General features: G+C 50.0%; 1 protein-coding gene across 1 annotated transcript in view; it reads right to left on the reverse strand.

The window, feature by feature from the left end:
* Nucleotides 1-26,692, reverse strand: part of NCOR2 (nuclear receptor corepressor 2) — a 226,183-nt gene that overhangs the window by 139,939 nt on the left and 59,552 nt on the right. The window contains 2 exon segments of the mRNA XM_063173183.1: nucleotides 3,726-3,853; nucleotides 16,113-16,313. Of these exon segments, the coding sequence (XP_063029253.1) occupies nucleotides 3,726-3,853; nucleotides 16,113-16,217 (233 nt within the window). The 5' untranslated portion in view covers nucleotides 16,218-16,313.

Here is a 26,692-nt window from a genome sequence, read left to right on the forward strand (position 1 = left end):
GACCATTTATTCCATTTATTTACAGCAACATTTTCTGCCAGAGAAGAAGAGAGAAGTATCCACCCCGGCATTCCTGCATTAATATGGAACCTTGCTCTAAAATCCTAACACATATGAAAAGTCAGAAAAATCCAGTTCCTTCATTTTTCAGATCCCTCACCCTCTAGCACCTGCCATTTAACACTCAACCCAGTTTTTCTCACTTCTTCTGAGGACCAAAATATATATAGAAGAAGGAAAAAAAGCCCTAATCCTTGTCACCTTGCCAGGACATTCCACTGCAAGTATTCATGGTACGACTTGTACCAACAGCAGATCCTGAAATACTTCTCTTCACTCCTGCAGACCAGTTGGCACAACTGAACAAGCTAAGGGGAAGTCTGCAGATCCTTCCAAGAAAAAGCCTGCTACCAAAAAAACCATCATGGAAAGCAGCACATCCCTGCAAAGACAGGCACAGCCAATTTTCCCTGCAGCAAGAGATTCAGAGTGGTTCAGGTTTTCCTTCCTTCTTCCAGCCAGAATTGCTGCACAGGGAGCTCAAATCTTTGCCCAGCCACCAAGGGGTGATGACAACATGGAGAAGGGCAGTCTGGAACTTCCCAACAAGCTTCTTGCTCAGGAAGCCCCAAAATGCAGGACCATCTCAGCATTCCATTCCTTCCAGCAAGTCACCACTCCTCACTTTTTGCCAACAACTCTTGATTCATCCTTAACACATTGTGCTTTACCTCTTGTCTCCTTTCCACTGAATCACAACTAACCACCATCCTGGTGCCCACAGCAAAACAGCAGCAGGAGAGACTGAAAACCTGCACAGCTGTAGAAGACCATCCAAGCAAGCCCAAATGATTTCTGTGGGATTTTGAGCGTCCCCAGGGTCAAGCCTCCAACACCACGTGTAAAGACAACCTGCAGAGGCTTTAGAGATGTGTCCAAAGGGAAGGTAAAGCCAAAATAGGGGCTAACAGCCCAAAAGCAGCACATGGAGTAAAGGGAATCCCTGCAGTTTCCAGGACAGGAAGGCAAACAGCAGCACTCACCAGGCAGGTGGGCTCAGAGGAACTGGGACCCAGCGGCAGCTGCAGGCAGGGCCCTGGATGAGTGCAAGGCACGGTGCTGAGGGCAGGGCAGGGATGCCCACCTGGCAATGCCCCCAGGGCTCAGGCCCCAGCACTGCCCGCCTGCCACATCCCACTTGCAGCAGACTTGCAAGCTGATATCCTTAAGGAGCAGAGGGATCCTGGAACCACAACCAAGAGCAGACAGGCTGCTTCCTCTGAGCAACGGGGGATTGGAAGGGCTCCCCTGTGCTGACACTGCTCCAAGGGGAGGACTGCCACGTGCCCACCACCCCTGAGTGCCAGCTGGGCTGTCAGGCAGGGAACCACAGCAAGGTCTTCCTTTCAGGCCCAGCACACCCCTGTGCTTGCCTGCACTCACCCCAGAGCCGTGCTGGGGATGTTGTTTGCCTTGGGCTCCCTCCTCCCAGCCCCTCATGCCGAGAGCCAGCTGCCTCTGCTTGAAACCATCAATCCCAGCCCAGGAACAAAGCCAAGGCTCTGAGCCTGCCAAGGGGACTCAGCTGCAGCCAGGGCTGCCATCACCACCTCGCTCAGCCAGGCTCTGCTCTGCACCAGGAACAGCCACAGCTATGCTTTGGGGAGGGCACCAAGGACCAACCCAACCTGCTGCAGGGTCTGGCCCTGGAACCCTCAGGGGAGTGACCACCACCCAAAGGGCTCCTCTTACAACACAGCAGAACTGTGTTACAGCAGCTCCTCAGACCACCGGGGTGAACCAGCAAAGCCCCCAGAGAATGGATTGTTAAGTGTAGAGCTTAAAGACGCAGAGAAGCAGCAGTTGGCTTTGAAAAACAGAATAAAATCGCCCCAGCCCCAATGGTACCCAATCTGAATAACCTCAATAACTGATTACATTGGATTGAAAATTTCTTTACAATTTCTTCAATCACCCCCCTCTCCTTTTTGTATCCCCAGATGCCCCCAAAATTTTTCAATGTCTATGTCTCAGCATTCTGGCACAAGATGTCAACTGAACTGAAATAGCATTTATAGCTTTACTACATAATATAATTTTTGCAAAAGTACTATTTTTTTAATGTTAAGGGGAAAAGGGATGGAATGTAAGTTATTAAAAGAGTTTCTTTTTACAGCATGCCAAAACACCACCATTCAGGTTGAAAATGTGGTATCATGGTAAGCATGTGGATGTATAACATTCCCTGACAACTTTTATTAACATTTACCCACATTCATCTGATTGTCAACATAAAAATAAAGTTTGGGGACTTTGAAATATTTGTAAGCCAAGGCAGATGCCTGGGTGACCACACCAGATCAGGCATGTAGTACAGCAGACACCAAGGTTTGCAGTTGGGCTTTTTTTTAGTGATACAGAAAAACCAATATACTTTTTTTTAAACAGCAAATTACTGGAGAGCAGAACTGCTTCTCCACTTTGCAAACCATCAGTAGTGTGAAAAACAAAAACAGGCAGGAGCATGTTGCAGGGTCCTCTTTACCCATCTCCCCCAAATTTAGCTAAATCTGACCCAATTCCAAGTTAACCGTGTTACTCTGTGCTAAGAAATCAAAGCACTGAGAAATCAAAGCGAGCAAAGGCAGTGCAACATGCTGCAATAAATTATGGGTTATCAAAAGTGCCACAACCCTCTGTACGTGCAGGTGCCACATGCATAACCCAGAAGGGCATGTCCAGATGCAAAATGAACTTTGGGAGGTATTTTTTGCCTCCAAATTCTCACAGGTTTGTTTCTGCTGAGCACCAAGCTGAACCCAACCTTAGCAGAAAAAGAGGATGCTGTCTGTATTTATTATGCATCCAGCACCCTGAGCTCTTACTCCTCTCCCCTAACAGTGATGATTTTAGAGAAACAGATTCATCTCTGACTCTGCACTGGTTTTGTTCTTAGCCTAAGGAATAAGCATTAAAACAATTGGTTTGTGTGTATCTACTGTAGCAAGGCTCTTATTTCACTTCCAGGGCAGTTTTTTTCCCCAAACCATAAACATGAAATGCAGAAGAGAAACTGTGAGAGAGAGCAGAGTTTTGCATTGAAACAGAGAGTGAGAGTGAGGTCCTTCAAACAAATCAGCTGCTGTGGTTGAAGCATGTTCAGCATTCCCAGCCACAGCACTGGCCTGACTTGCACCTAAAAACTCTGCCAGCCTCCCATGGGGCTAGGACAGGAAACAGGGACACAGGGAGAGGCACGAAGGGAGCAGGGAGGAAAAAAGAGCTCAGAGAAAGTTGTGAGGGGAATGCAGAAAGAGAAACAAAAACAATGAAAGCAGGGAGGAAGAGCAGCAGCAGAGGAAGCGGAGATGGGGGAGGAAATGAGCTCTTCTCACTCCTCCCTGCAGCCTCGGGAGCCACAGACCAAAGCAACCACACGGCTTCACTTCCTATGCTGAAGAAGCCAACACAACCAGTCACAGCCATGTGAACCTCTGCAGAAGTGAGGGGGTGGCTTTTTTTGTTGTTTGTTGTTTTCAAGACTTCTTTACAACGCGTGCCAGTCATAGGTAAGGAACCAGGAGGCAAAGACACCGCTTGATTAGCAGAAGGAATCCAAACCGGTGGTCGGTACCCAAAACCAGTGTCCCACTGCCCAGGTGGGTCCCTCCCAACCCTGCTGCCCCCAGCCCCAAGCCCTGCAGGTGCAGGCAGGCAGGCTGTACCTCTCATTGCCCGGCTGGAACTCGGAGAGCAGGGACGGCCTCCGGCGCTGCGGCTGCATGATGGAGCCTGGCGGGAGGTGGGACGCGAAATCCCTGGAATGATGCTGGTACTCCAACAGGGCCACGTCCTGCAGGAACAGAGAGCAGAGACCATCAGCCTGCTGGCAACTCTCAAACAAACAGAACAACTCAAAAAACCCATGCAGATATTCCTCCTCTGAAGTACTGGGCCACAAAGCGCTTTGCCCTCCCCAGTAACTCCCAGTCCCACTACTGGACTGGTGGCTCAGCCCCTTGTTCAGTCCAGCCTTTTCCTGGGGCTGCAGGCAGAGAAAGGCTCCTGGGAAAGGACCACTTGTTCAACGAAGCCTTTTCGTGGGGCTGCAGGCAGGGAAAGGCTCCTGGGAAAGGAACCCAGCAAGCCCAACCCAGCCACTGAGCACCCACACATGGATTTTTGGCATCCAAGCAATCCTGATGGCAATTGTGAATCCGAGAGTAAGAACAGGTAAGAGCAAAATTAAGTCACAGGATGCTTTCAGCTTCAATAGTCCACGTAGCAGCATGGAGAAAGAAGAAACGGGGAGGAAAAAAGAACAGAAGAAAAATCACAAATGTTGTATTGAAAATGTTCCTTTAAACAAGGCTCCCCTGGGCTGAGCTCAAGGGGTTTGAAAGGACAGTTTGCTACTTATTATGTGTACGTCCCTTTTGTTCCTTGACCCTTGGAGAGTACAGTACAGTATGTTCCTGATTTTAATTAAATAAGAAGCCCTCCTGCTCTGTGCCACAGACTGATTCCAGCAGCAGTATTTTAGGCAGCTACATTCAACTGCTATTTTTTATTTGCAGATAGATACTTGACCAGCAGACTAATCATCTAATTAACTAAGACCTTCAGCAATGGCGTAGAAAACCCTGTCACAGAATAACCCTGGTAACACTGACACACATTTACCTCAGAAGAACCAATTCCACCTGGGAGTCTATTTTTGAACAGTTCTCAACTGGAACAAGAAAGAAGCTTTAACTTCCTCAAAAAGAAAGAAGGAATTTCAGGGTTTACAGGGGAAAAAAAAAAAATCAATAAATAAGACACCACATGCATGCAGTTGATGTGGGCAGGGGGAGTCTCAGCCCCAACAACTGGAACAGAAATTATTTGATCTGATAGTGAAGATCAATATGAAAACTGGGGAATTGCCCCAGAAAGATGAATGTCAGGAAAATAAAGGGCTTGGGAGCTTAAGCAGCCACAACCTGAGCCTGGAGACGCTCTCTCCCAAGCTGGAAGTGAAAAGAGCAGCATTTCAGTGGATGTCATGCTGTCCTCCAGCAAGCTGTGGAGTTGGAGTATCAAGGTCCAACATATTTGACCATCAGAGAGTAAAATGAGAGTTTTTCTGGAAAGCCAGGAAGAAAATCAGAGATTACAAACATTCAGCCTGGGAGAGCCAAGAAAAGCAGATCCCCTACCTCCCATCCAGCCTCTCTTGCACCAAAGCTGAAAAGGCCAAATACCAAAGGGAGGAGGAAGGGGAATTGTGGTGTCCTATGGCCACCACTTCTCGTGCCTAGAAAGCTGCGCTGGCTTTTGGAATCAAGTTTATTTCTCCCCACTGTCCGGCAATGGAGTGGTGGTGCTGCTCCTTCTCTGTTGTGACCAATGTTGGGGAACACCAGGAACAAGAGACTCTGCCAGCCCCAGCTCCATCCCAGACCTCAGCCTGGGTCCAAGGTGTCTGCACACAGGTTCTTGTGACATTTACAAGGGCACGACCTGGACAGTGCCCACTCATCCTGTCCTGCTCTAAATCCAGGGGTGTGGGGAGGATGCAGCCCCCAAAGCTGCTTCCCCATGCAGGATGCCAGGGACAGAACACGCCATCACTCCAACCACAGGTGGGACAAACACAGACATCTGAAGTGAGGGAGCCCAGCAGCTCCTCCAAAATCCCTGCCTACAAACAAGCTTCCCCACGTTCACACTTGTCCTGGTTTTAAATGAAAAATAAATATTTAAATAGAAGAGTGATGCAGCTCCTGACATCCACCTACAAAACAAACACATCGTGTCTGGGAAGACACACCACTAGGCCCAAAACCAGGACCATCACTTTCTGTGGGTGTATAAACAAGAATTACCCGTCTGGGAGGCTCAAAGGCTGTGCCCTTGAGAAAAAAAAAAGGCTCTTGCATGCCCCAAGAACCGTCTGTTTTTCCTTTTTCCCTGCCCACACTCAGCTGAGCTTTTGCCTCCTCTAACCCCACCAGAAAGTGGCTGGTGGAGCTCAGAACCTGCTGGCATGGCCTGAAGTGACTCTGACCCACTCTGCCTTCCTTACATCCCTGTTGGGTTGTACAAGGAGAAAAGAACACCTAAAATTTAGTGAGGAGGATTAAAATTGACAAATTTCTGTGCCCTGTGATGAACTGTTAAGAGGCACCGTGGAAGCCCTGGAAGATGTAGGTGGATTAATTGCTCAGAAAGTTACTCCAGTAAATTGCACTGTGAGCTGTGACAGTGCTTTTCAAATGCAAACACCAGAAAGGTTTATGAGCTGCCTTCAAACTGCCTGGTGGACTTGGCAGTGCTGGGCTGATGGCTGGATTTGATGATTCTATGGGTGTTTTCCAATCTAAATGATTCTGTGACTCAGAAGAGGCTTCAATTTTCTCTAAGAGTTTTAAAGACAGCTGCTGGGAGGCTCATTGCTGCCAGCACCTTCCTCACAGACACAGGAGCAGCAGCCAGTGGGTGCCACCTGGATTCCCCACCACTGAATCACACAAATGCAGCGCAGCCCTCACCCTGACCTCAAACTTCTAGCACCTGCTCATGGGTAACTCCAAGACACCTGAAATAAAACAGCTAAAGAACCTGCAGCCCCAAACTATGTGCTGTTTCTTTTCCTCTCCATTGTTTTGCTGAGTTTTGCTCAGTTCTATTTTTTGCTCGTCCTCTCCCTCTCTTTGCATCTCTTCCTGCTCTCTGCAAACCTTCCTCCCACCCCACAAATCTGCTGATCTGCCAGAGCACCCTCCCAGACCTTTCAAATCTCCAAATGCCTCCAGTAAGGACTTTCTTCCTTTTGCAAGGAACTTTCCTGCTGTTCCTTGTGGTTCTGGTGCTGCCACATGGATGTACTTTGGGAAGCTGCGCAGATTTCATGAATTCAGTAAACGTCATGACAGAAATCAAGGAAGCAGAAACACCGTGGATAGTCAGGGGCTCTGGCAAATCAGATCTGGGGGAGGAGGCCAGCACTGCCAAGGCCAGACAGACACCAAGAGTGCCACAGCACCACCACAAACCACCCCAGCAGCACCAGGCAAACCTATGGATAAAATGAAAAGCTAAAGACCCAAAAGTGGCCTCATTAAAACACTCCTTCATGCAGCAGACTGAAGAGGCACTTAGCCCAGCCTAAGGGACCAAAAGCATCCTTTGCTGCCCACCAGGGAATTTGGACATGTCCCTGCTGCTCCTGTGTGGGGTGCTGGGAGGGAGAGCCAGGGAAAGCACCCTGAGTCTCAAGGCTTCTGGGCTATCCCTTGATTTGAGAGTGCCAAGAACACTATTTCCATCCCCTTCCTGGTAAATCCTTCGACCCCAAATAACCTGAGTCTACCAGGCTCATGGAGATTTGCTAATCAAACTGTTCAAAGCCAGGCTCCTGAACACAGCATTACAGAAAAGTTCTATGACAACACGCAGAGAAAGCCCAACAGAATGAAAAAGGAAGAAGCCACCCACCTCCACCTTTTAAAATTATTTTAAAGCTTCCAGCCTGCTGCCTTACCTCCCATCAAGTCTCTAGCAAACTCTCCAGTGCTGTCCCCGACCTCAGGGTAACCCCAGACTGAGCCAACAACTGCAGGCAGCAGTTCTGCCTCTCTCGCTTTCTGTTCGGGACACGTGCACTTGCTGCTGTGCCTCATTTCTCCTCCCCTGCCTGCAGCTGCTGGGTCCTGGCTGCCTGATCTCCAACAGGAGGATGAACGGGAGGTCTGAGAGCATCCCTAGGTGCTGACCTGGGCACCAGAAACACCACGCTGCAGCCAGCAGCACCTCTGACCCTGCACTCCCAGCTCCAGCACCGAGCACATCCACACTGACAGGGCGTGCACCGACTGCTCCATCCCGATGGCCTTCCATGGCTCCAAGAATCAGCCTCTGGGGAGAATACCTCAGACACAGGAGGCCTGCAGAAAGGAAGCCTGGAGCTGCTCTTGCAACAGAAAGGCGAACTGCTCCTCCTCTCTTCCTCCCACCAGCAGAAAAGCAAGCACAAACACCCAGTGCTTGTGGCTTCCTTGGGAAACAGCTCTGGAGCAAAGCCATGGAGAAGACCCAGAGCACAGCCAGAGGAGAACCTGCAGCCCAGCTCCAGCAGCCCAAAGCGTGAGATCCCTCCTTGCTGCTTACCACGTCCTCAACCCGAGAAAGCAGCCGGGAGCTCCCCGCCGAGTTTCGGTGTAAGACAGCTTTGTTTCAAAACCACCGGGGCTTGTTTTGCCGTGAGGCTGAGGAGGAGCAGCCCGGGGTCAGGCACCACATCCGCCAGCTGGGCCGGCTCCGGCGGCACCGGCCCCGGGCGCGGGCAGCGCCGCACCTGCGAGCTCACCCGCGACAGGGCACTGCCCCACACTGTCCTCGTCACCCTCCACAGCCCGACAAACAGGCCTGGCCGCTGCCACGCTCCTCGAGGAGCCAACGCCGGCTCCTCGCCACCTCCACCGTGGGTTAGGGCTGCTCCTTGCAAGCTCACCCAGAGCTGCAGTGCAAACAGTTTTTATTTTCTAACAACGTGTGTTTCTGCTTAAACATTCAATGAGGCCAATTAATAATGGTGTGGCACAAACAATGCCAAAACATCCCTATTTATTTCACTTCCCATGAAGGCACCCTTATCTAATCTCACAAAGGATGCCTGCTCTGTCCCTGCTGCTCGTGAGCAGCTCGCGTGCCGCCCCGGGAACGGTTAACCACAGGGGAAGTGATGGGTGATGGCACTGGGCTGGTGCCCCCAGACCGTGGCACTGGTGGCACGTAGAGCCACGGCTGGACACTCCACAGCTGCTGCTCTGCCATGTCCACATGGGCCAGAGCAACACGGTGTCCAAGACACGACCACACTGCAGAGCCACCCCAGCCCCTGGGGAAGCACGGGGCTTGCTGAGCTTCCTGCACCCCCAGAATGGCACAGCCAGCATGGAGCAGCACATCCCAGCCTGGAACACGCCAGGGCCTCAGATCATCCTGCAGGAAATCTGTGCGGTGCACAAAGCAGCACGGCCACCACTCTGGTGGCTTTGTCAGAGACAAGGGATGTCACCCAGCCCTGCTCTGCACACCCTCGACTTTGGAAAGAGAAGTTCCCTAACATCTCCTTCTGCCAGCAGTGAGTGTGACCTATTTTAGCAATAAAAGGAAAAGTTCTCTGGTGCCTGGATACCCCTTGGCACTGGCAGCACAGATTTGCTCATCAGACCGAGAAATGCACTTTTTAGCATTCGCCTGAAGAAAATAATTTTTCCCAAAGCCAATTCTCAAAGGTAAGAGGAAGGGGAAAGGTTTGGGAGGAACCAGGGTGGTAGCAGAGCTGTCAGTGCATAAGGTCCAGACTGTGAGGGGGCCAGTGTGGCACACAACCTACCATGCTCAGCCTCCCCAGCCCTGAGGAACCATCCCCTGCTGCTGAAAGCCTCCTCTGAAGTGCAAAGGAGGTGATTATTGATCCAAACAGGTTGTCCACAAGCACAAGGCTGTCTGCTCAACTTCCTCCCCCAAAACCCTGTGAGGAGCTCACTGCAGGCTTAAGAAAAAAATACCAATAACATAAACTAAACAATAACTCCTCCACAATCAGCTCTCCTGCTGAAGATAAGGTCAGTAATAAAAACCTGGCTGAATACATGCATTTTTATCTTGCCTACAGGGATGCAACATGTGCTGAAAAGACAAATGCCCTTATTGTTCCGAGACAGCCTCATTGCCATCCATCTCTCAGAAGCTGCTGACTTGGCCTTTTGTTTTAGGAGGTGACCACAGCGCGCGTGGCCCCTCGTTGGAGGGCACCGATTCCTGCTGCCACCCCTGCTGCCAGCACTGATGGCATCTGTACCAGCTGCACAGCACTGCACCCTCCTCCATGCCCTGTCCCACCTCTGCAGCACAGCAGGGCTGTCCGCAGCGCCTGGCTGAATGTGCCATTCATGGAGCAGTCACGTCTCGGTGAGGACAGCTCTCAGCTGTTGTGGCTCCCCGGTCATCTGACCGCTGCGGGTGCTGGAGCCAGCTGCCAGCCCTCTCCCCAGCGGCCAGAGGTGCCCACAGAGCAGCAGCACATCCACTACAGTGCTGCTTTTCAGCCTCTCCCCATCACAAGACTTTTGTCCCAGTCGCATCCAGGCGCCTTTGAGTCGGGAGTGACCCGTGTGCCCTTCCTCCAGCCCCACGCCTGGTGCTGTGCTTCCTGAAGCCGTGGACACACACCCAGGCTCAGCAGCTCTCCTCACACAACAAACACAAACTCTCTACCATAAAAAACACCAGGTCATTTAGCTCATCATCATGCTTCCTCTGTAGCCCTCACCACCTCCTACCACACCTGCTCTCATATAACACCCACACTCTATCTGCAGATCCACACAGGACCCTTTCAGCTTTCCACGTCCCCTACTCCTCCTTACACCTCCACAGCAAATCCTTCACTTGGCTCAGTATTTTGAATAAATGCTGTGACAATGACAACCAGCAAAAGTCCCCAGTCTCTCAGAAGTTGCCTCCAGGGGCTGGTGGGGCAGCATGATCAGAGTCAGGCCTGAAGAACAGGAAAAGGCTCCAGAAGTGGCTGTAGTGGCTTTGCCAAACCACATAAGCAGTGCAAGTTCTTTCTTCCCCTGTGGATTTGCAATCATGAGATCAACCAAAAGCAAAGCATCACCTTCTACATCAAATCATGTCCAAAAAGAAGATTAGGGAGCAACCACAGAGGTTTACTGTAACTTGAAGTAAAAGAAGTGTTTTGGATAAAGGCTGTATCCTAAAGAAAACAAGATTTGAATACAAACTGCTGTAAGCCAACTTCTTCCCAGCAATGGGAGGGAGACCCTAGGGCAGGGAATTAGGTGTCCTGTTCTTTCACCTCCATGCTCTCCCAGTCCCAGAGCAGAAAGCCAATTTCCCGAAATCCACCCCTGAGCTGCTCAGAGCTAATGCAATCTGTCACTGCAAAGGTACTCAAGAGAGATAGGGCTGAGTTCTCGTGACAGACCTGATCAGAGTCAGTATTTCCAAGGCATGCCTTTTATTTTCAGGTCATTCCTTAAAACATTAGCTGGAGCCCAGCAGGCAGAATGCAGGAGTCCCCTCACTCAGCTGGTAGAGGGAGTTTGTTCTTTGTGCTCGGAGGTGCTGCACCATAAACTCTTCTGTTTTTCCAGTTCCTGGGCCACTGACACAGACCAGCATTTTGCTCCCAGGAGACAAAAGTGTGACTAACTACTCCAAGGAAAACCACCACAGCAGCTGTAAGGCACAGTACAGCGCCCCTGTGCAGGCTTACCTGGTGCCACTGTGCCACACCAACCACGTCACCGTGGAGAGGAGCGAGCTCCTGCCATCCCCAGAGCCTCCCAACAGCACCTTCCAGAGCAGGACACTGCATGGAACTCGCCCTGCTCAAACTGCTGGGAGGAGGAGTCTGGGCAGGGAACGCACTCCATTCCCCCCAGGCCACTTTTTGGCTTGGACACCAAATCAACACGCAAGCTTGCACCAAGCTCTTGTCCCTGGTTCACGCAGACAAGGAAGTTATTTATCACGGGCCAAAGCAAACGAGCCATGGGGCCGGGACGCTCCTGCACAAGGGCTGTGCTGAGAATGGGGAGTTAATGAAGGAGCTGCTGAGCTGCCCCAGCCAGGAGAGGTGGCACGGGAAAAGCACAATGGTCTCAAAGCTGGAGCAGAGGAGCTCAGGAGGGCTCAAGCTCACCTTTCCATCCCAGATGAAGCTGTGTGCAGGGAATTGGGGCAAACAGCAGGAAGGAGGCAAAATAAGCCTCTTGTTTGGTAGGGAGGGAAAAGTGCTCACAAAGGGGAATTCAAGTGATGATGGAACACCAATTTCATATAAATGTGTACACACCCCAATCCCTAATCCGGTTTAGCATCTCTAGTACATGAAACACTTAAAGCACCCCAAAAGCAGAAGCTGTTTTGTCACAGGGGCTGCTGCTTGAGGACACCTTGTGTGCCCTGACCCCCAGCATCGCCAGCACCTGATACCACCCTCCAATCTGCATCCCAACCCACACCATTCCTGCTCTGAAATGTCAGGGCACTAGCAGGAGCAGGAAGGCTGGTAAGGAGGTCACAGCAAGAAACTGGATTCACACAGGAGACAAAGAAGGGAACCCTTCTGTTCCCAGGGAATATTGATCATGAAGAGGTTTTAAAAAGAAAGGGGGACGTGCACTACACAGGAAAATTGATCTGTTTACAGAAAATATCTGCAGGTTGCCTGAAAATGAATATCCTTCATGTGAAAGTTTCCTTTGAGAGAGCATGAACTTTGGACACATTAGAAGGTTAAGAGCGTAAGTAATGTGTTTTTTCACCTTTAGCTAAAGGTCACGGAGCATTCAAACAATTCCTCTGTTTCCAAGCTGAACATGACAGAAGTCAACTGCGCACCCCAACATTACAGCTAATGAATATGGAAAACAGAAATGTTTTCCCTTCACTTTGGCCAAGAACCACTCTGTGCCCTTAAGAAGAAACTGCTGATTATTGGAGGTTTTAGTTTTACCTCAAGAAAGTCAAACAAACCAGAACCTTTTCACTAAGCTTCTTTCTTCCCGTTTAAAGCATGATGACTTGTCAAAGCTTTTTGCAAGTCATTGTCTACTAAGGCAGAATTAAACTCAGGGTCATTATAAAATTTTGCACCCTTTTCACATCACACTCAGCCTTCCCAACAGCTGCTGGGACCAGGTGTCTCTCAGTGAGGAGGAAGAGGAGGAATACAAGCACTCGTTTTCTGCGTCAGCCATTGGAGAGAGCTCAGTCTGGGTCAGACCCACGGGTTCACAGCCCTGCCCAAAGCTGGCAACCAAGAGTGAAACCAGACAACAAACATCCTCACTCAACCAGTACTGGTCTTCTCTGCCAGCTCCAAACTCAGCAGTAGCTCGTGGAACATGCTGCTGGGAGGAGGTGCCCATATGTACAAAGCATATTTCTGTTTGTTTACTTGAAATACACTTTTTTTTCCCTATTTTGTTGGATATTCCCTTAGGCTTTGTGCGATGGGAGAAGAAAAATCCCTCAGCCTGCTTCCACTGCCTCCTGCCCCTTCACAACATCTCCTCTCACTTGCCTCATCTGTGAAATCAAACAGCTGCAATCCTTTAAATCACTTTTCATAAAGTGTCTCCAAGCCTAAAATAATGTCACGGCTCATTTCTGAGCTCAGCATTCCTGCCGCGCCGCATTTCCCTGGGTGCGACCGTCACAGTTGAGCTGTGATTATTTATTTATATTATAATAGCATTTGCAGCCCTGCTGTGCTCAGCCCTGCACACGCGCCCAGGAGGTGACCCAGGGCGTTTCCACCACCAGGATAAGGATCCCTGAGCTGACGAATTCCCAGTTCTCAGGAAAGGATGTCTTGGAACGCAACAAACCAGAACCAAAATTTAATTAGATGCAAGACATGTTAGTGTCGGGTTGGTTTTGGCCTCTCTTGGTTTCTTCCAAACAAGCCCTCACTGTGCAAACACACCCCATGACAAAACTGACCTGGCCAAGACATGCAAGCAAATACCGCTGACTTTTAATATTAAACAGCACAGCAACTTCAAAGGAACTTCTTTGGGCTTGGGCTCTCCTCTCCCAAGCAATCCCACCAGAGATCAGCTCCAGCCCCAGAGCCATGGCCAGGCTCCAGCTCACGGCGCCGCCGAGCAAGAGCCACGTGTTTGTGAACAGCTGAGAGCGGCGGGGCAGCTCACGCAGGGACACGCTCCCACCAACACTGCCTGCCCTCCCAGCACGGGCCAGGTGCGTCCCTCTGTGTGGGGCTGGCACGCTGCTGCCCACAGCAGTCTTCTGGCTTTCCACCCAAAACACATCTCAGCTCGGAGCTCTCCTGCATCCAGACACCCAAAAGGTATCACATAACTCCGGGTGATTACATGTGCCTGTAAAAATAGCTTCTAGAAGTGAATGCCAGCAGCTTCTTCCAACATTAATACAGCAGAACAGAACCAGTGTTCACTGCAGGCTGCAGAAACCCCCAGCTCCAGCCCACTGCAAACAACTGCTCTGCTCATCCTGCTGTTGCAGCACTAAGGGGAAGCAGTTGGGATTCCGCAGGAGACGAGGGCTCAGCACCCCAAAGAGGAGCCATTCACACTCTTTTTAATATCTGTCTCCATACTGCGATGGAGGTTCCTTTGGTTTGCATTTAAACCACAGTCTTGCAACAACTGCAGATTGTGCTCACCTGGTTGCATCCTCCTCCTGCTCGGGTTTCTTATAAAAAGGAGAACTGGGATTTTCTTTTTGAGACAAATGCTCTTGGTTACGTTCCAGCCCCCAAACAAACAGGCTCACAGCGATGGAAGCAAAGCTCCCATAAATCGAACCAGGTCAGCGTGTCTCATGGCCAGGATGAAAAGCTCCTTTGTGCAGCAGCACGCAGGCCCCGAGCGATGTAGATGAGCCAGCAAACGCAGCCAAGAGCTCGTCCCGCGCCCTCCTTAACGTTTCTATTTCAAAGCCTTTCCAATCTCCAGGTCTGCTCCTTGTGCCACTCTGCTGAAGCCAGGCAAAGAGGGCAAATGAGGGAATTCCAGCCCTTCACTGGTTTCATGGGTTTCCAGGCTCTCAAGTCAAACACTAAAACCAGCACAGACTGAATTTGACCATTCAGCAGCTGTGACTCTCAAATGCAACCCCCAGACAAGGTCTCCTGCCTGACTTGCATTTCAGGGACCTTCCACCTCACTGTGATCCACCAAGAAGCAGTTCCAAAGACTCTTGGAAGTGTGAGCCATACTTCAGCACCTAATAAGATTCCTTTAAGCAGCCTGAGCTGACTAAAGCTGTTCCACTAAGAAGAGTTTCCTCCGTTAAGGGCTTAAACGGAAAACATTCACCCGTCCAGGATGAGCAAACCCAGGCATGAGTGAGACAGCACAGAAAGGAGAGGCTGGATCCAGGTGAATTAACCTCTGTGCATTCTGGTACATTCAACAAGGCAGAGCCAAAAAAAAAAAAAAAATCATCTCCAGCTTATGCCTTGATCCAAGAAGAGAAAAGATTACAGGTCAAGACCAAGGGGGGGGGGGGAAGAGGGGGAAGGATAAAATGGAAAGCTCAGCAGCTCAGTTATCTGCTTGCTCCCCAGGAGAGCTGCATAAAAAGAAGCAGGCCTGCTAACAGAGGGCAGGAGGCAGGTTCACTCTCAGCAGCTTGCCTGGGAACCAGGAGAGCTCTCCTGCAGTTGTGAGGAGCAAGGACTGGGTTCACTGGGAAGCAGCGAGCCCACACATAGAAGATGGTCCTTCCCTTGTGATTCAGTGCCAAGGAAAGGCCATTCCAGAAAGGGCTGGAGGGCATGTGCTCCTGCTCCACAAGAATGGTCAAACCTTCCCCTTTGCCCCCAGGCTGGATACACCCAACCAAGGGTGCTCTTGCCAGGAGGACAAACAGACACAGGCACTCAGAAATGATGAGCCAGAGCCCATGAGCACCACCACAGCAAGTGCTTAGGAAAAGGCTGGAAAGAGGGAGAAAAACTGAAAGCACCATATGGAGAAACAAAAGAGGATCCCATGAGAGAGGAACAATGAAATCCTGTACCAAAGACATGGAAATGTAACAGCCGCATCCCAGAGTGGCACCGGGGACACCCCTGTGGGCTCCCATCCTGCCAGGGGCTGGGGTAGGAAAGCCATGGCCTATTGTATTTGGGGGGGTGCCCCAATGAAGGAAGAAGTGAGGAATCTGACTCCATGTTCTCAGAAGGCTAATTTATGATTTTATGATACTATATTATATTAAAGAATAAACTAAAGTATACTAAAGAATACAGAAAGGATACTTACAGAAGGTTAAAAAGATAATAGTGAAAACTCATTACTCTCTCCAGAGTCCTGACACAGCATGGCACTGGTTGGCCATTGAGTCAAAACAACTCACCAGAAACCCAATGAAACAACCACCTGTTGGCTAAACAACCTCCAAACACATTCCAAAAGAGCAAAACACAGGAGAAGCAAATGAGATAAAATTGTTTTCCTTTTTCTCTGAGGCTTCCCAGGATAAAAACCGCGAGCAAAGGGATTTTGCAGGAAAGGTGGCAGTGCCCTTACCGCGTGTGGCCGGGCGATCTGCACCGGGTAGGACATGGCGTGCGGGGCGTAGCGCGGCTCGGCCGCGCGCCAGCTCTGCGTCACGGGCTGCGTGGAGCCGGACATGGCCAACAACCAGGCTGCCTCCAAATCACCACCAGAGGATTAGGAGAGCAGAGAGCTCCTCTTCATCGTGTGTGCGCTTCCCACGTCGTGCAAGAGCTGGAAGGAAGCGGGAAAACAGCAGGTTAAAATCCAGTCAGCCGCAGTCCTGTGAGACAGCCGAGCGTCAGGGCTCGGGCTGCCACCAAAACCTCACTGCCCTCGCAATTCCCCATTCTCCATCTGGCAAACCCCACTGCTAAGTTTCTTCTGTAGATTACTCCTATCACAGGAAGTCCAAACGTAAGATTTCTCCAAATGTATCCCACCCAATTTCCCCGGAAAGCCTTCACCCATCCCCAGCAGGACCAGAAAACCAAACTGCCAGCTATTTCTTTGGGTCCTGTTCAGCTCTAAGTCTCTTGGAGATAGGTATTTTTTTTGCAGGGTGACTCAGTTTCCAAAAACTGAGTTTAGAGTTTTGGCATTTCAACACAAGGCCCAAAAAGGCACCAGGTCCCTCCCCAGCCCATCCCTTTCAACCTCCACAGTCTCACATGTCAGTGAGATCCTTTCCAAGCTGTGGCCACTTCTGCAGCCCTCTGAGATAAGCCCTGATCTAATGGCAGGAGGGACACCAGGCACTGACCTCGCCTGCAGCTGTCCTTCCACGAAGCAATAATAAAACCCAGCACTAAAGCACGTCACACACCTTCAGTGCCACCTGCATCAACCCCTTGTGATGGGGCCAGAGTGCCAGAGAACACAGCACAGCCCCGAGGGTATTTTCACAAACACCCTGTCACCCACACATTCACTCCTCTCCCACCTGCTGCAATTCCTTTAGCAGCTGCAACAAAATCAGGAAAACCAACAAAGTGGGAAGGTGCCTCTTGGCCCCAAGGGGAGATTTACAAGTTACTGATTTTTATAGATACTTCACACTGTTTGCTTGGTGATGATTTTAAGCCTCCTGGCTTTTGTCTGGATTACAATCAAAAAGTAACAAAGGTCTAAATGCTGCCCTTCATGGCTGTGAGTGTGAGGTGCATTAACTATTATTCTCAAATTAACAGCTAGTTAACAAAGCATAAATTGCCTCTGCTGCCTGCCCGGGTCAGGGGATGTTATCAGGACTGATCCCAAGCAGGGATCAGCTCCCTGGGACCCATTCCCCATCCCAGCCAGGGCTGTGCACGCTCACACAGCTCCTCCCCAGTGCAGGTATGTGCTATGTATGGATCTGTGCGAGGTTTTGGGCAGTATCAAACTCTTCCAGCAGCACATGAGGAACAGCAAAGGAAACCTGCAGTGCTCCCAGGAGCCTCTCCCCACACTTGTGGTCTCTGTGCATGGGGAGCACAGCCAGCCCCAGCCAACGCAATTTCAACTGAAACAGCAGTTGGCATGCACAAAAACCAGAAAGGGGGTGGGAAAGCTGGGGAAAAAAATAAGAAAAAAGAAAGAGGAAGCTTTTCTTTTTCTATTTCTTTTCTCTCCTGCGAGACCACAGATGAGCCCGTGCTGATAAACCCCTCGCTATCTGCTGCAGGCAGGCACAGGGCTGCTTCTCTGCTTTGCCAGCAGCCACACACCTCACAGCCAGAAATAAACCAAACCAAACCAAGCAACTGTCCCTGGCAGCCAGGGCAAGGCAGCCCTCTCACCCAGAGGTCAAATCTTACAGAAATCATCTCAGCAAATCCCCATGAAGCCTAAGCATGACAGACACACAAAGACATCACCACGCTCCTGATGGAGGTCAGGTGAGTCTCTTTGAATGAAGTATTTCACCAAATGACAAATGGAAAAAGACAAGTTTTAGCTCTCCAGGCAGGGTGCAAAGGGACACCCAGGTCCCTCCTGCTTTCCCTTACTCCCTGCACAAGAGCTGGGATTCCCCCCGTTGTGGACCCAGGTACCTTACCTTAGCCCAGGGAAGCACCGGTGGCCTGGAGCAGCCTGAGCCTGATCCCAGAGGAGACAGCCTCCCCCTGCAAGAGCCTGGCGTGCTCAGTGCAATCCAGCCGGGCAGGAAAGCCCCTGAGCACACGGGGGAATTCAGAGATACCCAGAACAGGCGCATTTATACTTCCAGTATGACTGTCCCACTTCCCCTCGTGCTTCCGACTGGATGGGATTGTGCTCACCCATTCCCAGCCCAAGCTGGGGGCTGTGCCAGGGGCACGTGGTCCCAAAAACCCACCGTGCTCACCCTCCCGGGAGACACCAGCACCCTCCTGCAGCCCAGCTCTAGGGCAAACCCTCCCTGCAGCTGCCAAGGACATGTGCACGGGGCTCTCGGGCTCTGAAAGCTCAGTGGGATCTGCTGTAATTTAAGGTACTTTCCCAATAACAGATTCAAACTCAGACATCTTGGCCCACGGCCATCTACAAGTTAATTAGCACATGTAAAAATATACATATACACACACAGACACACACTCCAACCCAGAGTCCATGGCAGCTTTCAGCAAGCCAAGGCTTCCTGGAAGCACAGCAGGTAGACCTGACCATGCTGAGGCAGCTGTCTACAGTAAAAGAAATAGGATTATTTTTTTCTTTAACTCTTCAGATCAGCAGTTCAGCTTAAAACACAGCACCAGGTGCAAAGCCACATGGTGTCGAGCTCTAAAACAGTTTAAAAGCTTTTTTGCCTCGGTCTGTGCAACTAAAAAAAGTTAACAGTCTACTAGAGGAATACAGACACAGGATGAAACACAGGGGCCAACAAAACCGTCCTGCACCAAGGCACAGTGCCTGTGAGCTGTGCCCTGCATTAATCACAAGCCAGCAGCAGCACAAAAGGATTTTTCCTTAACAAGGGCAGCAAACCACCTCTGCCGCTATTGAGGTTTCTCGTTAGAAACCCTGGGAAGACAAAAGTAGAAATCACATGGTCCTTGCAGGCAGGAGAGAGGCACTGCCCATGCATTCCCACATCTGCAAACAGCAGGTCACCAGCAAGGTCCCAGCACAAGCCCTGGATGTTTCTGCCACAGCAGGACTGAGCTGGAGCCAAACAAGGTCACCCGAGCACTGGGGCAGCTCCACAGGTGCCTCAGATCACAGCTCAGCTCCCATTTCTACACCCCAGAGCCCAGCCCAGCAGGCAGAAGGGCTGGGGGGGCTCCCACTGGGGACAAAGCGGGAGCACATCCTGCAGGACATGCACTGGTGCCCTTCTCTGGGTGCAGCTGGGACACCACCAGGACACCTACTCCCAGCAAAAGCCTCCTCCTCCCAAACTCTATTAATTATTTTTAAGAGAGGAACGCAAACAATAGGAACAGATTAATGGAATGAGAGAGAGAGTGGGGCCAGGCTCCTTAAATCTTTAAAATCAAACTGTTTAGTTCTTACTTTCTCAACTGATTTTGATGAAGAACAGACATTGTCTCACAGGAAAGGTATTTCCCCCCCCAGTCAGAGTCTCCATCTGAGACTGCTTTACCCACAGACCTGCATTAGCCATTACAGCTCTAGGTACCAGGAGATTTATGGTCTCTGATTAGGAACAGGAGAAAGCTGGAGGTTATCACCACAACCAGAATCAGGGCTACAACATGAACCTGTGGAGGAGGTGAGTGCCTATGGAGCCTCCTGTACCTGTTTATACTCACAGGATTCCACCCCACTGCTAAAGCCTTCAAAACTGCCCCATCCTCCCCTGCCACCACCCTGCTCTCCTGTTTCTCCTCTTCACGTGCCATTTACCATCTAAAACTGTTTCCCCATCACCTGTTCTCCCAATTCTCACCACAAAATCACACTACAGGCCACAGCAAGTTGCTGCAGGCTGGCCCACATGCCAAGAAGCTCTGCCCCAGCACCAGCCAGCTGCCAGCAGTGTCCCCAGCCTGTGCCAACAGGGAGCACAGCACCAGGCCAAGCACATTCACATCCAAAAGAGGGGCACGGAGAGTCCACAGCACCCTGCAGCCACCTCTGGGTTCCCAGCCCACAGCCCCTGGGCACAGCTCCAGCCTGGACCTTCAGTGCAGCTCCTACCACAGCAAAGCCTACACTGATACAGGCAGGACCCTGCTAAACCCTGCAGCTCTAAAATAAGGGGCTTGCAATTACATCCATACATACAATCCAGCTGCAAAAAAAAAAAAAAATTAATTAACATCATCCAACACACTTGTTGCTCTTCAAAGATAGAGACAACCTTCCTGATTTGCTCTGGGCTCCTCAGGGAGAGCAGGATTCCCAGGTGAGGTCCCTGGCTTGACTGGTACAACACAAATGTGGGCCAGTTGCTGTAATTACCCTGGGCCTGAGTTCATCTATCTGAAAGGTGAGAACAACAAGACACTCCCAGCTCACAGAAAATACTGGTTCATCTGTTCTCAGAGGAGTTTTAAAGATCCCAACGAAAACACATGGCTCCAGTTCAAAACACACTTTTTTTTTTTTTTTTTTTTTTAAGCAAGGACACGCTGAAATAAGATTAACAGAATTATTTTGTTTCCTAAGCCCAGAGTAATGTTACTCAACTTGTGGTCTACGGACCATGGGTGATCTACAGAAGACGTTAAGAGGAGCCCACAAAACGCCTGCCATACCCCTTATTGAAAGGCAACAACTACTACCACCACACCATGCAGACATGGCAAATAAGAGAAATACTGCTGGCACTCACCAGTGCATTTAACTGAAGAGTATTGACAACAAAGCTCATATTTAATTACATTAAATGATGCAGGTTTTGGAAAAAACAACAAAGTCATCTTTAATCAAATGCTAAATACATGACAATTTTCCTCCTCAAAGAAGAAATAAAAGGTACATATCCTCCAGTCAACTCGTGCATTTTCAAATAAAAGTTAAGGAGACCTTTGTAATGATGCTTAATTAATACCAAGCTGTAACATCCACCTCCAGGAGTCCAACCAACCATGGTGCCTAAAAATCCCCAGCACCCAGCTGTGTGTGGCACAGCAGAGAGCATTGCCTGTCAGCCTCCACCCCACTGACTGCAGCTCCAGATCAAAACCAGACCTGAAAAGCAGCTAAGAGATTTACTCACTCTTGCTTTAAAGGACTAGTGGAAGCAGAAATAATTTAGATGTGATGAAAATGGGTAGAGAGCTTTCCTAAGAAATGCACCACAACGTAACGTTAATGGATTTGTCTAATCAATATGTGCATGAAATTTTCTTGGAAGACAGTTGACATTATACACAAATATTTGTCTGTACTGTATCTATGAAGTCCTTTCAAGAGGAAAGCAGGCTGTCTGCCACAAATTTAGGGCTCTATTCAGAACAACAAAGATAACAATGTCAATGTCTGCAGCCCGGGAATGCACAGTTCAATCACAGCAGAGCACAGAGGTTTTACATTAACATTGCAGCACGGGGTCAACAGGAAAAATCAGGCACATCCTGAGCTCTGTGGCATGAAGGAGAGGTTATTTCAACCCCAGGGATCAAGGCTTGTACCTGCATGTGATCCTAACACATTCTCCTTGCTTTGGAGGAGCACAGAATTGAAGGCAGACTGGCAGCATCCCGCACACGATGGTCAGACCCTGCAGCTCCTCAGCTGCTCCCCCAACATCAGTACCCAAAACAGCTCTGGTCCCATTCCCCAGCTCACCCGCTGGCAGAGCTCTCCTCCCTCTTCTCTTTTGTCCAGATGACTTCTGAACTAGATTCTTCCTTGCCTGACCAATGGTGCGGATGCACAAGCAATTATGGCAGCAGATCTGGGGGAAGAAGGGACCTCGCAGCACCACCACAGAGCTGCTCAGAGCAGGGTGTTGCCCTTGTAAGAAGGTACAGCTGCTCCCTGAGGCCACGGAGGGGCTGACAGAAGCTCAGGAGTGAAGCCTCCCATGCTGGTTTGCTGTCTCACAGCTGCAATCAGGCTGCATCAGATCTCACAGCCCCGGCACAGCTCCACACAGAACCGGTTCCAAGCCCTGATGAAAGATGACTTCTCTGCCCTGTTCCTATCGCTGCCCAAAGCCACAAAGCAGGATTTGCCACTTGCATTTCTCCTTTTCAATCTTTCCAAGCTATTTTGGGCATGGGACCCGTGTTTAGCTCTGCCCCAAGATAACCTTTGCCAGCATTTGTGTGTACAGATCTTGGCACCACACGGAGCAAGGTCAGAGTGCTGGATTTTGCCAGCCCCATTCCCAGCAGGGTTTGAGATGCAGGTTTGCCAGGCCAGCTGCTCCCAGCCTGATGCTTCTGGAAAGGACATGCTGACTGTGCACTGTGACTCCTGTCCCTGACAGCCCTTGCTCAGACCCCAGCCCACAGGAGACTCTGAGGAGACACCTGCACACCCACCCCAGCACTCCTCCTCCTCAGGGGAGCACTTGCAGGGGATTTCACACGCTTTAAACACATCCCAGCCCTCAGCGGAGGGGCTGCAAGTGACCTTGTGATGGTTCCCAGAGGGACATGTATGTGCTTAAAAGAACAAGACTGACCCATTCCTCTTTGCAGGAGCACTTGGCCGTCACTCCCCAGCTGCAGGGACATTGTCTTATTAAAATGCACAAGCCACACACCAAGTGCCAGCCTGGCCATGGCTCCAGCCTCAGGTCAGCATCAACATGGCCAGTCTGAGTCTTTGTTTTTCAAATCCAGTCCTAATGTGCCTCTTTTCCTTTAGTCTTCCAACTCCCAGTGTCGGATTCCCCCTTGGAATCCATCTGAAGAACACAAGCACGTCCCGATTCTGCCATTGAGACCGGTAAACCATGCAGACAAGGCATGGCTCTTTGAGCAGCCAGCCTGTCAGCAGGGACACGATGGCAGAGCTGCTCCTGTTATGCAACAGCATCCTTGCTCCTGTGCCAAGGCACCCACAGCCCTGCAAACCCATTCCCAAGTTTCCCAAGCTCCGAGGGAAGCAGGGACAGCCAGCACGCACACGGCCACACGCAACCCACATGCCCTAAAGGGACACTTGCAGTAATTAAAGATAGTGACAAAGAACAGTGAAACAGGAATCCACACTCAAAAAAAAAAAAAAAAAAAAGAAAAAAAAATATAAAAAGGGGAGGTGGGATTTGGATCCATGCACAGGCCATTCATGGAACAAAGGAGTTATTTTAAGGCTGGGCTGGAAATAGAAAACAAATTAGACCATGCAAGGCCTTTGTTGAAGATGATCTGCAAAGACAAATGGAAATGCCTGGAGAGGAAATTAAAAAAAAACCCAAACATGAAACCACCCGGGCACTGGGACTGCAAAGGGAAACAGGGCAGGGGAGTGGAGAAGGACAGGAAAGGAGTGACAAATCAGATGCCAAAAAGGAGACAGATAAGAAAACCAGTGCAGGACAGCAAAAGCAGACTACCAGAACTGACTGGTAAAACCTCAGGGATGGACAAACAGCCAAAAATGCCCCATTTTGCAGTGGAAACCCATCCCAAAGTCCCAGATCCAGAAATGCAAGAGTTGAAACTAAAAAGCACATCTGCTGGGGCAAGATGGGCTGTGCAAAGGAACAAACCAAACCCTCATCCTCCTGCCCAACCCCCTGTCTGGCAGCCTGGCATGCTGCAATACCCACCCTGCGCTGCCACATCCACCTGGGATGGCACCCAGGCACAATTTTAACCATGGTGCAAGTGCAGACAGCCCGTTCCAGGGCAAAGCTCCTTCTCTCCCCACTCCCAGACCCCATTTCTCTCTTTTCCCTGCTCACACTCTACACCATCTCACATTAAACATGGACTTAAATGCTGGAACTGTTACGCAGCTCTAATATCCACTGAATAAACACACGCTAGCAAGTTTAAATCAAAAAAACCCCACGCAATTCCTTGCTGACAATGACACTGTGTAAGCATCTGGGAATTCCAGCCCCACTCCCAAGTGCACTGAACAGCACATTAACAACCATCACTGTGACAACACATCACCACTGTGTCCACTCGCTGCTCCCAGGAGCTAACCCAGAGCCCAGGCTACCCAGACAAACAGGGCTTTTAAAATGCAAGGCAGATTACAAAGCACCTGCGAGATTTATTTATATATTTTGCGCAGAACACGCTGCTCATTTGATTTTCAAACCCTTCAGTTCATGTTGCTAAAGAGACAGGTCCTCTGATGTCTTGGGCACATTCATGAAAGCGAGGGGAGTCATCTCCTCCAGATCCTTTTGTTGAACAAATTACTCAGCTCAGGAGTGACATTTTCAGTTATTTACATCCTGAATAAAGAAGGGAAATTCATTTTCTGGAGTTCCTAAGATAAGTTATTTGAGGAAGATTGTACCACTAAACATTTTCTCCTTTCGCACGTTCCCAGTTTTCAAAGGCGACAAAACATCTTTGCCTTCTAAATTATTCCTTTTCTTTCATGATCCTCTAATGATTCAGGAGTCTAAACTTCACACGAGGATCTTTGAAGAGCACCAACTGCCAGCATAAAAGCTGAACTATTGTGACAAACTGCACAATTTAATGCCTCCCTAGGAAGACACGTGCAAAGGAACAGAATTACCCTAGGGAACCGAAATGAAGCCTGCAAATAAATTAAATGACCTGTAAACCAAGGTACTCAAAAATATATGAGATGCTATGCAACTGTGCCATAAAATATCACTAAAGGAAGGGGTCTTTTGGGAGCAGAGTTGTTTTAAACGAACCCATTTCACTCCTGGTTTTCACTGCAGTTGTTCCACACACCCAGCACAGCCCTGCACCCCAGAATCCAGATGGGAACTGAGGTAATGCTACCTCAGCCACTGGTGATGGTCTGTCAAATACCAGCTCTGAACCCTCCCCTGTGCCTTCCTCCTAACATCCTCCAGGTAATTACTAGCAGGTAGAGTCAATTTTCAGCCCAGGTTAATAACTGAATCCCAGCTATTTGTTGCTGCATATTGCTGCTGCTTTCATTTCTCCCCAGGAACACTGATGAGAAGTTCTGGCTCGCTGGTGGCCCACAGAAAGGAGCTGCTCATTAGTTCACAGTCAGACAGGTCCAAGCAGTAGCAGCCATTAATTGGCTATATTCTGCTTTTCTTGTCTAGGTAATTAATAGCTTCTAGACAGAAAGTCAAAGTCTCTCTAGAGGCACCAAAAAATTCCAATGTTTGCATACAAGGAGGGCAATTTGCAGAGAGGGAAGGGGAGCAGGAGAACATCACCTCCACCTCCTCCTCCCTCCCCTTGTCAGATCCCCATACATAAACCACAGCCCAATGCAGCAGGAGGCCTGGACTGCAGAAACCTGCTCTGAATCCACAGAGGAGTCTTACCCTGGAAAGAAGGAAAGGTTTGCACAGCTCCAGCTCCCTCCAGCTCCACTCCAAGGCACACAGCACTTTGCAGGAGCCAGGCTTTGGGTTGTGTTTCCAGAGACAGGCTTACAGAACAGCTGAGGATTCCTGGTGTGTTTAATAACTGAACTCATGCAAGTGGGCAATCAGGATCTCAGTGCCTCCCTGCCAGCTCAGTCCTGCTGACAGCACGCTGTCCAAAGCTGTCAGTCACTCCCCAGCAGTCCTGCCTTGTCCATCAGGACACTTCTCCAACAGCAGCCTGCCCAGACCTTTGTCATTTACCTCTCCTGGGCTTGGGGCAATGGTTTTCAGCCTGTCATTTACAGGTGTCTGGGAGCCTGAGGACTCAGTTTGAAGGAGTCCTTGAAAGGTGACTGTAATTCACGCTGCACAGATGAGGTATCTCACAGGGTCTGCTGCTGCAGGGAGAGGCAATGAGCACTGGGGTCAGAAAACTCTGCTCTGCCTGCCCTGTCACATGGGAGGGAGGGGAGACTGCCTTGTGTGCTGGCAAAATGCCCAGTCCCTGGGCTATCAGTCCATCCTGTTTAGCAACTGCTGAACTCCAAGCTATTTAGTAATAATAATTAATAACTACTCTAAAAACCCCCTGAGCTGCCAATGCCAAGCTATTCCTAAAGTGAGTCACTGGCCCAGTTTGCTGTTGCCACTGCACAGGCACAAACAGGGAGCTCCTGTCCCGCTGCGCCTGTCCTGGGGCCAAGGTTCCAGGGGCTCCTCACCCTCCAGCCATGTCACAGCAACAAAGCAAACCACGAGGGCAGCGTGTGACACCAGGCAATCCTCCTGATGTGGGCAGCACAGCAGCTCTGCCCCCGACTCACTGAGCTCACACCAAGCTGGGCTGGACACGAGCACTGGGGATGCCAGCAGAGGAAATAGGAGAGCCACAGCCTCAAGGTCAAATACTGCTTTTGTGGAGCTATAGAAACAAATTATGGCATAATAATCTTTCCAGAGTCCATCTGGGAGGTACTTAAGGATGCTTCCCAGTACTTCCATGCATTGAGCTAATAACCTTGATGAAGGCCTCACATTTAAAGCGAGATGAACACTGATCATGCACAGCAAGAAAAGACATGGCATCCAAAATTGTCTCTGCTGAGGCAATGAGTTTCCTGGGGTAAAGCTGAAACAAGGCAGCTTACACAGGCATAGCTCAGACAATTATTGCCCCCAAATCTCCACGACTTGGGCAGCTGAGCTGCCCATGAGA

The sequence above is a fragment of the Melospiza melodia genome, chromosome 20, assembly GCF_035770615.1.
Source record: "Melospiza melodia melodia isolate bMelMel2 chromosome 20, bMelMel2.pri, whole genome shotgun sequence".
In the NCBI taxonomy this organism is placed as follows: Eukaryota; Metazoa; Chordata; class Aves; order Passeriformes; family Passerellidae; genus Melospiza; species Melospiza melodia.